The 12,587-nt window shown below is 37.1% G+C and overlaps 1 protein-coding gene across 4 annotated transcripts in view; it reads right to left on the minus strand.

Moving 5' to 3' along the window:
• Positions 1-1,123: 1,123 nt before the first annotated feature.
• The window catches only part of CABCOCO1 (ciliary associated calcium binding coiled-coil 1), a 70,008-nt gene continuing 58,544 nt past the window's right edge, over positions 1,124-12,587 (minus strand). For all 4 annotated transcript variants that reach the window (XM_035544520.2, XM_035544527.2, XM_050712106.1 and 1 more), the window contains 3 exons: positions 6,430-6,552; positions 5,442-5,582; positions 1,124-2,682 (listed from right to left, as the gene is read on the minus strand). In XM_035544520.2, coding sequence (XP_035400413.1) covers positions 2,647-2,682; positions 5,442-5,582; positions 6,430-6,552 — 300 coding nt within the window. In that variant the 3' untranslated portion in view covers positions 1,124-2,646. The remainder of the gene's footprint in view (positions 2,683-5,441; positions 5,583-6,429; positions 6,553-12,587) is intronic.

Raw genomic sequence — 12,587 nt, forward strand, 5'->3', positions numbered from 1 at the left:
TGCCAAAGCCTCAAAAGCCTCAACTGTAGGTCCCAGAAATGACAGTATAATTATTTTTAAAGACAACTATAGCAGTAACTCAACATGACACGGGAGACTTTAAAAACAGCAAGCCTGATTTAAACCAACGGAAAAGCCAGGAATACAGGCTGGAGACTGTTCTTAATGCACCATATTGCATCTGAACATTTTGTTCCTACCCATCCATCCAAAGCATGACGTTTTGCATTTCATATTAACATTCTGAAGACATGAAAGGATTCTTCAATTTGATGTTCATATGCTGTGTCAGAGCATGTACTCCTACTACTTGGAGAGATGTCATGTCCACCTTTTGCTCATCTTCCCGCCTTCACCTTAGTCTCCTTAACTATCCCCCCTCCCATTTCAAAAAAATAAAAAAATCCCTGGGGCTGTTTTTATTGGTAGCATTATTTCAACAGGAGCATAGCTACAAATATTATTAGTCAGCAGGAAGAGGGCTATAAGTATGGTTTGTGGGATTTGAACTCCACATTGGATTTCTGCAGTACCTCAGCTGTTATGCATATGTACTAAGAGCGACTGCTAACAAATCATTGCAGTAATACTTGATGTTCATATACAACTTCTTATCTTCAAAGCACTTCAAAATTTTACAGAAGTTCTACAAAATATGGGAGAGGGAGGAAGAGATATGGGCAAAAGCCTTTGTTTAGCATTGGTCCTAACATAAATCATCATTATTCCTTTTCTGCTTTGTCATATAGCAAGAATGTTGTAGTCGTCAGATTTGACTGAAGTGCTAAATTGACAATAACGTTTTCAGCAAAAATTTTAAGAAATACTCCTCCCCTTCCATACAGACAGTTCTCTTCAGAAGTTATGTTCACACCTTTGAGTTCAAAACCAGGGAAACTTGTGACATTAGCATAATGCTCTGGGAAATTAATTTATGTATCAAAATAAAGGTCCTTTTGATTTTAGAAAGTTTTCATGACAAAAAAAGTCATATTTCAAAGCAATAAAACATTGCAGAACATAACCATGAATCTTAGAAATTTTAAAGGATTTTTTTTTAGGATAAACCAATAATTCCTCATGAGTTACCTCACCATTCAAATTGGAATAGTTAGCTTTTATAGCTGAAAGGAAGCTCTTATTAACTTGGTGGCCCATGTTGGATAGAAAAATGAAGAAAACTTTTAGTGAATTGCTATAGAGCTTACTTCTGATCATGTAACGGGAAGAATTTTTCTCAACACGTGAGACCAACTAAAATATTCTGCCCACTTAACATCTCAACAACTGCTTTACAGAAGTCCAGTGCCCACACATCTGACATGTACTTTAAAGAGTACTTCCAGGCTATTGGCACTCAAATGCAGCTACTGAATATTGTCTTTTAATTCTGGGAGCTCTTTCTGATGAACAACGTGCAGGCAATGCCCCCTTCTGGCTGTGCTCTCAGCTCTGAGCACAACCAGGGAGCACACCCATGCAAGGCAGGCAGTGACAAACAAGACCTTTTAGGCAAACTATTTCAGGTTATTGTCATTTTTGCCTGGATGAGTCAGGCTTGCGAAAATTTTTCATTATCACCATAAAAATGTGGGTGAAGTGAAACAAAGCCTAACATTTTACTTAATGAGAAACAAATACAAAATTGTAACGAATAAAATATTCTGTTTCTTAAATATTCCCTTAAACATGCAATCCAGCCCTTATGCTTGAAAGCATGACTTGTTTTTAACATGCTTTTTAGGGCACAGAGTTCTGTAACATAGCAATTAGTATAGTTTACTATTTTGAAACAGACGTTAAACCAGTTCTGATGTCAATTATTATATAGTTAGATTCCTCTTGTGTTTACAACATTTCTATAATGTCTGACAAAATACGGAATGATGTTAACATACAGAGGAATAGAAAATACATTTTCAGATGAAACGTTACACATATTCCAGAAGAAAATCCATGGAAATCAAAAGGAATTCTTTCTGGGAAGACTGTAAAAGTACATACTCTTCTTTTATGCAATTTTAGTATGGTGGAAATAAAGAACTGTAATATATGAAACTAGTTTAAAAGCTTAGAAAAAAAATAAAATGAAATAACATACATGTTATTAATGAATAACTATAGAAAAAAGTGTATAATTACATGTTAATTAAATTCTCTCCTTATTGTATCTGCAATGCCTCAAAATTATATTTTCTTTCTGTGTATTCTCCTTCCAGCAAAATATCCAGAGAAAGCAGAAACTTTTAAGCATTTCACAACTGGAAGAAAGAAATAATAAAACTAGAGAGTTTTGTGTTTTTTTTTTGTTTTGTTTTGTTTTGTTTTTTTAACTGAGATTTATATTCAGAAATAAACTGAACTTCAACATGCTTGTATTACATATTCTTCTGTTTACAGTCTCCCACTTAAGTCTAAACTAAACAACAACCCTGGCAGAACACAGTGAATTTGAGGAACTTGGATGAACTATTTCTAGGTAAAAGTTAAGTGAACCATTTTCCTTTATACAAAAATAATTATGCTCTGGCAGAGAGCCAGTCTTCTGTGTGTATCACTCCCCACCCCCCCAGTTTCTGTAAAATTCAACATCACCTTATCTGGTTATTTAGGACTTTTTAATTTTTCTGTTCTCAAAGTATAAGCTTATTCTTGCATTTGCAGCTTTTCATTTATCTCTGCCTGTAAAGAAAGTCAGAAGAAAAAAGTGGTTATGCTGGAGCTATCTTAGGCTGCACATTGTCTTTGTGGTTTTGACACAGTGTGGTGCAGTCAGACAGACATTATCCTACACACCTTCCTGTTTTGCAGACATAACGGTGTTTCAGCCTGTACTTACGCGATAACACTTTATCGTATTACTGTGCGCAATCCCGATGTATGGTATGTCTGCCATGAACGGGAAGTGATCTGGGACAGCCATTTCTCATATAACCTTGTCTTGGGAGATAGGCTAATTTGCCTGTATTCTCAGACAGCCTTTACCAATAAACACCAAATCAGAAAAATTGCTTTGGGATTTGGTTGTTTCCACTGTTTTCCTTTGCTGCAGATGTTTGTTCTCTAGTGTAATACATTTTATTGAAATGGCTGGAATTAGGAAGCATTACTGAAAATGAACAATAAAAAAACATATTTCTGTGATGTTGCTTGTCTTTCTTAATTACAAACACAATTATGAATGTGTATCATATTCTGGAAATCCAGACTGCTGTACATACTGAACACTTAATTTGCAATGCAATATTTGTGGGGGAAAGTACAAAGGTTCTGACATATTTTAGTGAAATCTGCGTCAGTGATAAAGTGTAGCAGTTCTTAATTTGATAGCATTTAGAAATGTGGGATCACTGGGACAAAGACCACAAATACTGGGGTTTTATGGGGAGTTTATGTGTATTTTTCAGTGTCGGCATACACCACTGCCAAGATACATGAGGAACAGAAGGAGTGCAATGACACAGTCCTTCCAAGAATTGTGATGTTTTGTTGAAACAATTGGAAAGGGCTCAGAGGTCCTTCACAGACTCCACCAAAACTGACCCAAAAATTATAGATACATTCTGAATAGACTTCATATAATTTTGATAAAGCGAATGGATGTGGCCCATAAAAACTTGCAGTAACTCGCCATGTTAGGAAAATTTTGTTTTGCCAGTCCTGGAAATCCCTACTGCCGCTATCCTAAAAACTCCCTGTCATTGGATAGCCTCAACATCTGTTGTATGGAGAACTTTTTTCCAAAGTTCTCCATACAATTGATCAGCATCAAAAAGCTGGGATTTCTATCTCAACTTTGTGTCTTTGGATATTGCTTTCATCATATTAAATCCACCCTCAAGTATCAACAAATATGTTCCTATCCCTTTACTCCTATAAACTATAAGTATACTTAGATGCTTTCCTGTGGAACACTGACCCTCCAGGCTAATCCTCTCCTAGCCACCCCAGATGCCTTTTTTTCCTCCAGTATTTTTAAATCTCTCTGCCTCCAATTCTACATTCACTGGAAATCAGTTGCCACCATGCTTACTCTGGCTGCTGTTACAATCACTGAGCGTCAGCACTGTGATTTCAGACTAAAAGTTATTTTCTAGACCCAACGAGAGCAAAAGCTGTCCACTGTAGACAAAATGCAGATTGTGGTGTTATGAAAGAACTGTGATTTTGCAATGCCATGAGTTTGATTGTGTAGCAGCTAAAAAAATCTAATGGTGGGACTACCCCAACTGAAAAATCAGGTGAAAAAGATGAACTGTTGAACAACTTTCAAAAACAAAAAGGATTTTTTTTTCTAGGTATATAACCAGTTCTGAAAGAGGAAAAAAATGCATTTCTTTCATCTCAGCAGGTTTTGTAAAGAAGAAAAGCTCTTAGCACTGACGCTAATGAAATCAAGGTCAAGTGAAAATCATGCATTTCCTTTGTTCTGTAGGTATGGAAAGGAGTAAGAGAACATAGGCTAGGTTCTCTTCCATTGCCAAAGGCATGCTGAAAGGGAATATGAAATCAAGTAGGTAGATCTAATGATGGTATCATTATTTCAATTGATATTTCCCATTCATACATAATCCATGTTAAGCAATTGATCAATATCACACTATTTTCAGATAATAATATATATTAAACTTCTGCTTAGTCAACCGTATCCAATGTGCTGGATCAAAAACTGTAATGACACAAAGTTTAAAGTGCTTAATGCCACCTGATTGCTGAAATAAGACCACGTAGTATTTCCATTTTTGAACTGAGTCCTAGCTGGTTTAGTATCAATAATTTCATACGCTTGAGGGAGCAGTTTACAAAATAACAATGGTCTACTCTGCTGGCTTTCCACATGTTTCAATTTACAGACTACCCTATGGAGAAGCAGATCACCCTACTACAAATTTAAGCCCACTGACAATAGCTTACTACCTTTCATGAACCCTGAAGAAATAACTCACAGACTCTTCAGAGTCTGCAGACCACACACTGGAACCTGATCTGTTCCATTAGGGCAGCTCTTCTACACTTATGCACCTACCAACCAAGATCTAGAATTGGTATGAGTGTGTTATTCCTCATACGGATTGGAGGATGTGTAACAAAGATGTGTCTAACAATTTATATTAAGCACATATTGCACATGCCTCATCCTAGCAGCTGGTCCTGAACCCCCGAAGAGGAATTTTACCACTGACATCACTGAGAGCAGGATTTGGCCCATGTTTCTTAACACATAGTAATGCTGAAGATATATGTTGTTATATTACTGAATATTTTTTATCTTGTCACACGTAGGCTGACTAAACTATGAGCTATTTATAGAGGCTAATTCACATTCTTACAGCATATGGACGTGCTTTTTGCCAGCTTTAGCATGAATACAGTTTATATTCATTAAAGCTGAGCTGGCTAATTAACCATAGAATTAGCGAATAGCTTTCTAGCAATAGTACCTCAAGGTTGCCAATAATTTCATCTGGGATTCCACCCACTGCAGACTTCTGATCTTCAACAGTGAAAGCAGCCACAGCACCTGCCTCAAGGGACTCTGCCTCTGGACAGGGTTCTTCCAGGTGACCTTCTTGATCAGATCCCTAGCAGCAATGAACCATAATAAGAAATATGTGAGTTAGAGCATCCTCTTGTTCTCTACAGGACCCAACAGTGTCAGCCCAAAGACACCCAACAATCACAGAATCACAGAATCATCTAGGTTGGAAGAGACCTCCAAGATCACCTAGTCCAACCTCTGACCTAACACTAACAAGTCCTCCACTAAACCATATCACTAAGCTCAACATCTAAACGTCTCTTAAAGACCTCCAGGGATGGTGACTCCACCACTTCCCTGGGCAGCCCATTCCAATGCCTAACAACCCTTTCAGTAAAGAAGTTTTTCCTAGTATCCAACCCAAACCTCCCCTGGTGCAACTTCAGCCCATTCCCCCTTGTCCTGTCACCAGGCATGTGGGAGAACAGACCAACCCCCACCTCGCTACAGCCTCCTTTAAGGTAACTGTAGAGAGCGATAAGGTTGCCCCTGAGCCTCCTCTTCTCCAGGCTGAACAATCCCAGCTCCCTCAGCCGCTCCTTGTAAGACTTGTTCTCCAGACCCCTCACCACAATACACAAAGCCAGCATCTGAGAACTTTTGCTGACAGACTATCAGCATCACACCTTCACTGCCCAGGCCAGGCAGATGCTGAGGTTATGAAATTGCATGGGGCAAGAGCCCAGACATGCTGACTCAAATAAACTGCTGACTGGTTAATGCAATGAAAGCAACTTCATTCAAGCATTCGTGTTAGAAGTGAATGCATTCTGGAGCAAATAAACATCATTAGTGACTGGGCACCAATAGGACTGAATGAGGTAAGAGACTCATTGAAAAATAGCTAGGGGAAAAAAAGAAAAAAAAAAAAAAGGAACAAAACTCCATACCTTTGATTCCATCTCTGCAGCTATTGGCAATACTATCAATGATGCACAGCTCTCTGAAGGCATACCTTCTTCCAGTAAAGGAGGGAAGGGGGTAACTGCAGGTGGGGCAAGTTCAATCACATACTGGCAGTATATACGTATATATGTAAGAAAAAAAAAAAAAGTAATTCAGGTTTAATTATTGCTCACAGGTTTAATGCTTTTTTTTTTTTTAAAACAGAATTGAAATCCTTAGCAAACAGCAAAAACGATACTTTTTTTTTTGGTTACTATCCAGGTGCTCAGAACTGGAAAGCATACTGAAAATGATTATAGATCAGCTTTAATTTCTAGTTGCATCTCAAGGGATCCCATTTATAACACTTGGAAAGAACAGATGATTTTCATAATTTCATAACACTACAGCTTCTTACTCATACGGATAATTAAGTTTAGAAAACACAGTGCTTAGGTAACATGCTGTCTTCACAATGCAAATTTGTCACTTCTAAACAGGGATCTTGCTGCATTTTGGGATCAAATGACCCTGTTGACTTCTGGGGCATTCAATCACAGGAGTGAGCAGGAGTAAGACTTGTTACACTGCATAAAATAAGGCCCTAAGAAAGAAATTTAAAGATGTGACTTTACCTTAATGAATTAATCAATTTTTGTTGTTAGACCAACTTGCTCCCATTTCTTTTTCCTGTGACCATGGGAACTTCACTGGTATCCTGCTGGCATGTGAGCTGCTGCTCCAGGAATGTTTAGACCAGGAAATGGCGGTTTTGCCCCAGCACTAGCTGGAGATGCAGCACTTCATCCTCACTCAGGCTCTGTTGCAAGTGATGCAGAAGGCTGCCCTGAGTCCTCAAAAGGGCCAAGGTTTTTTGTTTTGTTGTGTTTTTCTGAGGGGGGGGTGTTTTGTTTTGTTTTTTGTTTGTTTGTTTTTTTAAATCAGTGACATACCAAATAAGGTGACAAAAGTCAGTTTTGAACTAGCAAGGAACAGGGTATAATAATGATATGTTCTGGACCTCTACAAAAGGAAGTGCCCACTGAGAATACCAGGCAGATGTTCCTGTTCTGAGTCAGCTATTAAAAAACAGGGATTTGCTTGGATGGTGCAAGTCAACTGCATTAATTCAGAACAGGGTAATTGCAGCTCCCATAAATTAAATTTCCTCACACCTTGGAAAGTGCAGCTAGGTTGATATTTGGCTTACTTACACATACCTGCTACAATTAAACATGGTGAAAAACATGAAAGCTTCTGTAAATTTGCAAAAGTGATGACAAAAAAAAAAGAACAGATAGGCCAATTCATTTTACTTTACTGCATTAAAAATCTCTTTTGTAGTCCTACAAGTATTTCAGAAGTTGTGTTTGGACTCTGTCATTATTTTCAAGATACCCTGTCACACGTGAGCTACCCATAAAAGGTAGATAGTATCATCTCAAGTTTATAAGAACCCAAAAGGCTGACAGAAAGATTTCCAGAATTTAAGTGAGGAGAAAAGCAGGTTTTATAGAGCCCAAGAAGCATTTCCAGTAACACTTGCGACTCAAATTTTGCAGCCCTCTGCTACTGTCTAAATATTGACAAATGAAATAGTCAGACGGTTTATTTTTCATCAGAATGTTGATCTAAACGCTATTCTTTCTAAACTACACCAGAAGATTTGTTTTCAAATTCTAATGCTTTTTAAAATCAGAGTCCTTTTGATTTAGCAAATATTTCAATTTTCTGATTTCTCACCCTGTATTTTCTCATTGAAAAATATTTGCTAAGTTGGATGAGAATTCACAAATAGTTTCTGCTTCTTTAAAATAGCTGCTTTTAGTTATTTAGTTAAGTATTCATTTGAAATAGTTTGTTTAGATCAAATCATTATTTTTTATTTTTTATTTTAAATTGAAACCAAAGTGAATAAATGGAATAATGTAAAAAAACCTAGATGGGGTTTTAAAATCAATTCCTAACTAATCAAATTTTTGTAGCTTGGATAAGATTTTCAGAGATTCTGTTTTAGAATAACATTTTTACTTCACTGCGTCCCTTTAAAGAGAGCTATTCTTTACTCATCTGTTCCATGTCTAATAATAACCCTTGGATCATTAAGAAATAACTAAATTACAGCAGAACTAGTCTCTTTAATGAGCTGTAACAGTCTCAACATTCAGCCAAAAGTTTTTTAAAAGTCTCTGAAACTGCAATGTAGAATATAAAATATTTTGTTTAGTAATAAGTTTGTAAGTTTGTGAGCAGTACTACATTTTAAAGCCAAAATATAGTGACCTAAAAATGCCATTCTGCATTGCTCCTTCCTATACATCGTCTCCTTAACAAGTCCAGGGGAAAATTAGAACGAATGAATTGTGGTGAGAGCCTGAAGCCAACAAATGTATTTAAATGAATCCTTCTGATGCAATACTTTCCTTTAAAAAAAAACACAACAATTAAGTCTTTGTATTTCCTTTGAACAAAACCCCATGTTTAATAGCACCAATGGCTCCGTAGTAAAATCTATTTAAAAACAGAGGAGACACAGTAAATTTTATACAGTTACAGTTAGTTTTAAAAAATGTTGCTAGTTTCTGAAATCCGAGTAAATTTATGACAAATTACTTCCACTGACCTACATTAAAAAAAAAATCATACTTTAAAAAAAAAATCCTGAGGATTTGTCATTATCTGAGCATTATTCACTATGACAAAGATGTATTACTTAAAGTGTCCTTTTGAATCAATGTAACTACCAAAACATGAGAAACAGTTTGGCAAGACGATAATGCCTTAAAATTAATTAGCAATATTTTCATGCACATTGAGATCCAATGGGTCCACGAGAACTCAAACATAAATAAAGGCAGTGGCATAAATACAGAGAACATATCAGTGTCAGCTGCAGATAAAGGTCTGAGAGAGACCAGAGGGAGCAGAAGTTAAATGCAATTTTCTTACTAATTCCGAGGTGCAGTGGGGTGCCAAAAGGCCCCTTGAACCCGGACAAGTTAGCACAGGCTAGAGGCTGCTCCAGCGTTCAGCTGAGGATCATGTGGGAAGCATCATTTGGCATCACCTTTACTTTCCCACCCCAGTTGCATCAAGTCCCAGCAGTCACAGCTGAGGGCTGCAGCCAGTGTTGAAACATTGCTCTTAATTTCCAGGCACATGCCACCATTTTTTCCCAGAATTCTTTCTAGTATAAGTTTGCATAAAACCAGGTAAAGTATAAAAAGCGTCATGCTGTTCTGTATGTAAACCCACATGCTTTTCTTTTTGTTGAGAGCTAGCAAATTACGTTTTTACCAATGTAGGCAGAGCAAAGACAATAAAATAGTATACAGGAAAATTTCTAAAACAGAATAACGGCAGGAAAGAAGATTGGTAAAGTGTTCTAATAAATGAGTTCCACAGATGTGGTAGTTATTATAAAATTAGCTTTGCATAACTTACCAATATAACATTACATTTTCCCCCAGATGTTATCTGTTACTTGAATTAATTTTGCTTAAGTTTCTATTATTGCAGATTTTATCCACACCGTATTTTATTATTTAAGTTTCTGTGGCATAAAACAAGCCCTGGCTGATAGCATTACATTTAATAATACATGTAAGAGGTTTCAGTATTATACAAATGGCTGCTGGGTATATCTTAATAGTCATAGCGCAGAACGTCTGCTCTCAAAATATTATGTAGATTAAAACCAGCTATTTACTTGCACTCTAATTCAAGCCATTGGAAAGGTTTGCAGTATTTATGTACATGGTATGAAGGGAACCAATCTACTCAGGGAATAAATGTCAGAGTTTGAAAATTAGCAAAGCTGAGGTCAAGGTCAGTTTGGATTTGCTTACATACTTGCTGAAAATTAGAATTTACAGTGTATGCTTATTTATTTTTTAAATGAGAAAAGAGAAGGTGGTGGTGGTGTATTTGCTTCTTTGATGTAAGGCTTTTGTATCACAGAAACATTTTTAAGCCACCTTTTCAGCTTAATATTATCTGAAATTCTGTACTCCTGTCCACAGAGTCTTAACACAAATTCTCTGTAGCTAATCTTACCAAACATAGGAAAATCATAGAATATCCCGAGTTGGAAGGGACCCATAAGGATCATCAAGTCCAACTCCTGGCACCGCACAGGTCTACCCAAAAGTTTAGACCATGTGCCTAAGCGCACAGTCCAATCGCTTCTTAAATTCAGACAGGCTTGGTGCAGTGACTACTTCACTGGGGAGCCCGTTCCAGTGTGCAACCACCCTCTCGGTGAAGAACCTCTTCCTGATGTCCAGCCTAAACTTCCCCTGCCTCAGCTTAACACCGTTCCCGCAGGTCCAAAATAATTATTTATAAGGATTAGAAAAAATATCCCATGTTCAGCATGGACCATTTCTAAAGCCTAGTAACATCTTTCAAAGCTTTTCAATGTCCTTCAGTGGGATATGGATTTGATTTTATATAATGACAGATGCATTTTTAAAAAAGTGTTGTGTGTTATTCTCCATATTTGTATCATCTGTGTAGTTTCTAACTGTATGCTATGGGGCCGGAGTCCTGCACAGACTTCTCTCTTACATATGATCATATGTGAAATTTGTTATGAACCAAAATCTTTAATATAGGATTGACATTAGTTTGTCATTCATGCTAAGCATGTCCAGCTGCACACCTACTGACCTTCTGAGTTTCAGTTGCTGGAATAAAAGGCATTTACAAGCTGTGGTGTGTTAGGTGCCTATATTTCATGGGGTTGAGTTGGAATGAAAAACTAATGCGTGGAGATGTGCTGCCTGACCCTGATTCAAACCAGCTTTTTTTTTTTTCCCCTCCTTAGCCTACCAGCATATGCAAACACAACAAATCCACTTTACCTGCCTTCTAAAGCATCCCACCAGTGTTCTCACAGGTGAGGTTTCTGGGAGGCTGCTGATAGCTTTTCAAATGCATTTCCTATCCTATTTTGCAGCAATGCCATGCACAAGATCCAGAGGACTGAAGGATGTTATGAGGCACTCAGAAACTTAATCCAGACACATGATCTGTACAGTGTGACTAAGATGACAGAGCTTGCTTCTGAACGCTTTCACTACACACATTTGTATTAATATTTTAAGTAGAAATAAGATCAATGAGGGATTAAACTTGGCTTCTTAAGTATGTTCCTCAGTTGCCAATGATGTACATGGAAAGTCTGTGTGCATGTTCCTGGGCAACAATCTTCAAACCACTATTCCTTAAATGAGACCAGAGTTTAGTAAGTCAAAGGTATGCTTTACGTTCTTTTTCCTGCATTTCAGAATTCAAGTTAATACATTTTAAAGACAGTTTTCCATATTTCTGAGCTGAGATGTGAATCAACTTTGCTGACAATACATCAGCAATTAATCTAGTCCAAAATAGCTATCTGAAGCAATTTGGTGCCTACATTGACAAAACAGGATCTACTCCTCCCCCCCAGGAAGCTGTAAATCAGTCAGTGACATCTGGCCTCAAGGACATCGGAGTCATCTGAAATGTGGTAATTTATATTAATGAACAGCAGTATTAATTTTTAAATAAAAAGAATTTGCTGCTGCCATTATGTTTACATACGGAATATTATTTATAGCTTGTGTTCCTCCTTTCCTACATTTTGCCCATAAATTATTGTAAGGAAATACACTGTCACAGTTATAAATATTTTTCCTCAGAGTTAAAGCTTTTACATATCCTCTTACTGTTTTCAGTAACTGTATGAGGGAAGCAACCAGGATTTTCTTGCTTCTCTAACAACTGCTGCCAATTTTAATGCTTGATTGAGCAGAAAAGGGTGCTTCTACAAAAACAACCAAAGCTCTCCTCTCTGGAGACACTTTAGTCCAGAACGCCCTTAATACCTAGATTCTGTAAGAATATCCTAACATCCCAGAAAAAATAAAATAAAATTCTGATTTTACTGGGCTGCAGTCATGTATTATCTACTTCTGCTTTTACCAATCTTCCAATTATTATTGACAATTCACGGATTATTTAGAAAGACAAAATAAGAGACGTTAAAAAAAAAAAAGGAAAAAGAAACAAAGAGAAAACAACACCAAAACACCCAGTTGGCTTTCACGCTGAGGGCACATCACTAAATGATTCAGCTTGGAATGGTCACTCTAAATTCACATTGTGTTTAGCATTGCCA

The sequence above is a fragment of the Cygnus atratus genome, chromosome 7 (genome assembly GCF_013377495.2).
Source record: "Cygnus atratus isolate AKBS03 ecotype Queensland, Australia chromosome 7, CAtr_DNAZoo_HiC_assembly, whole genome shotgun sequence".
NCBI lineage: Eukaryota > Metazoa > Chordata > Aves > Anseriformes > Anatidae > Cygnus > Cygnus atratus.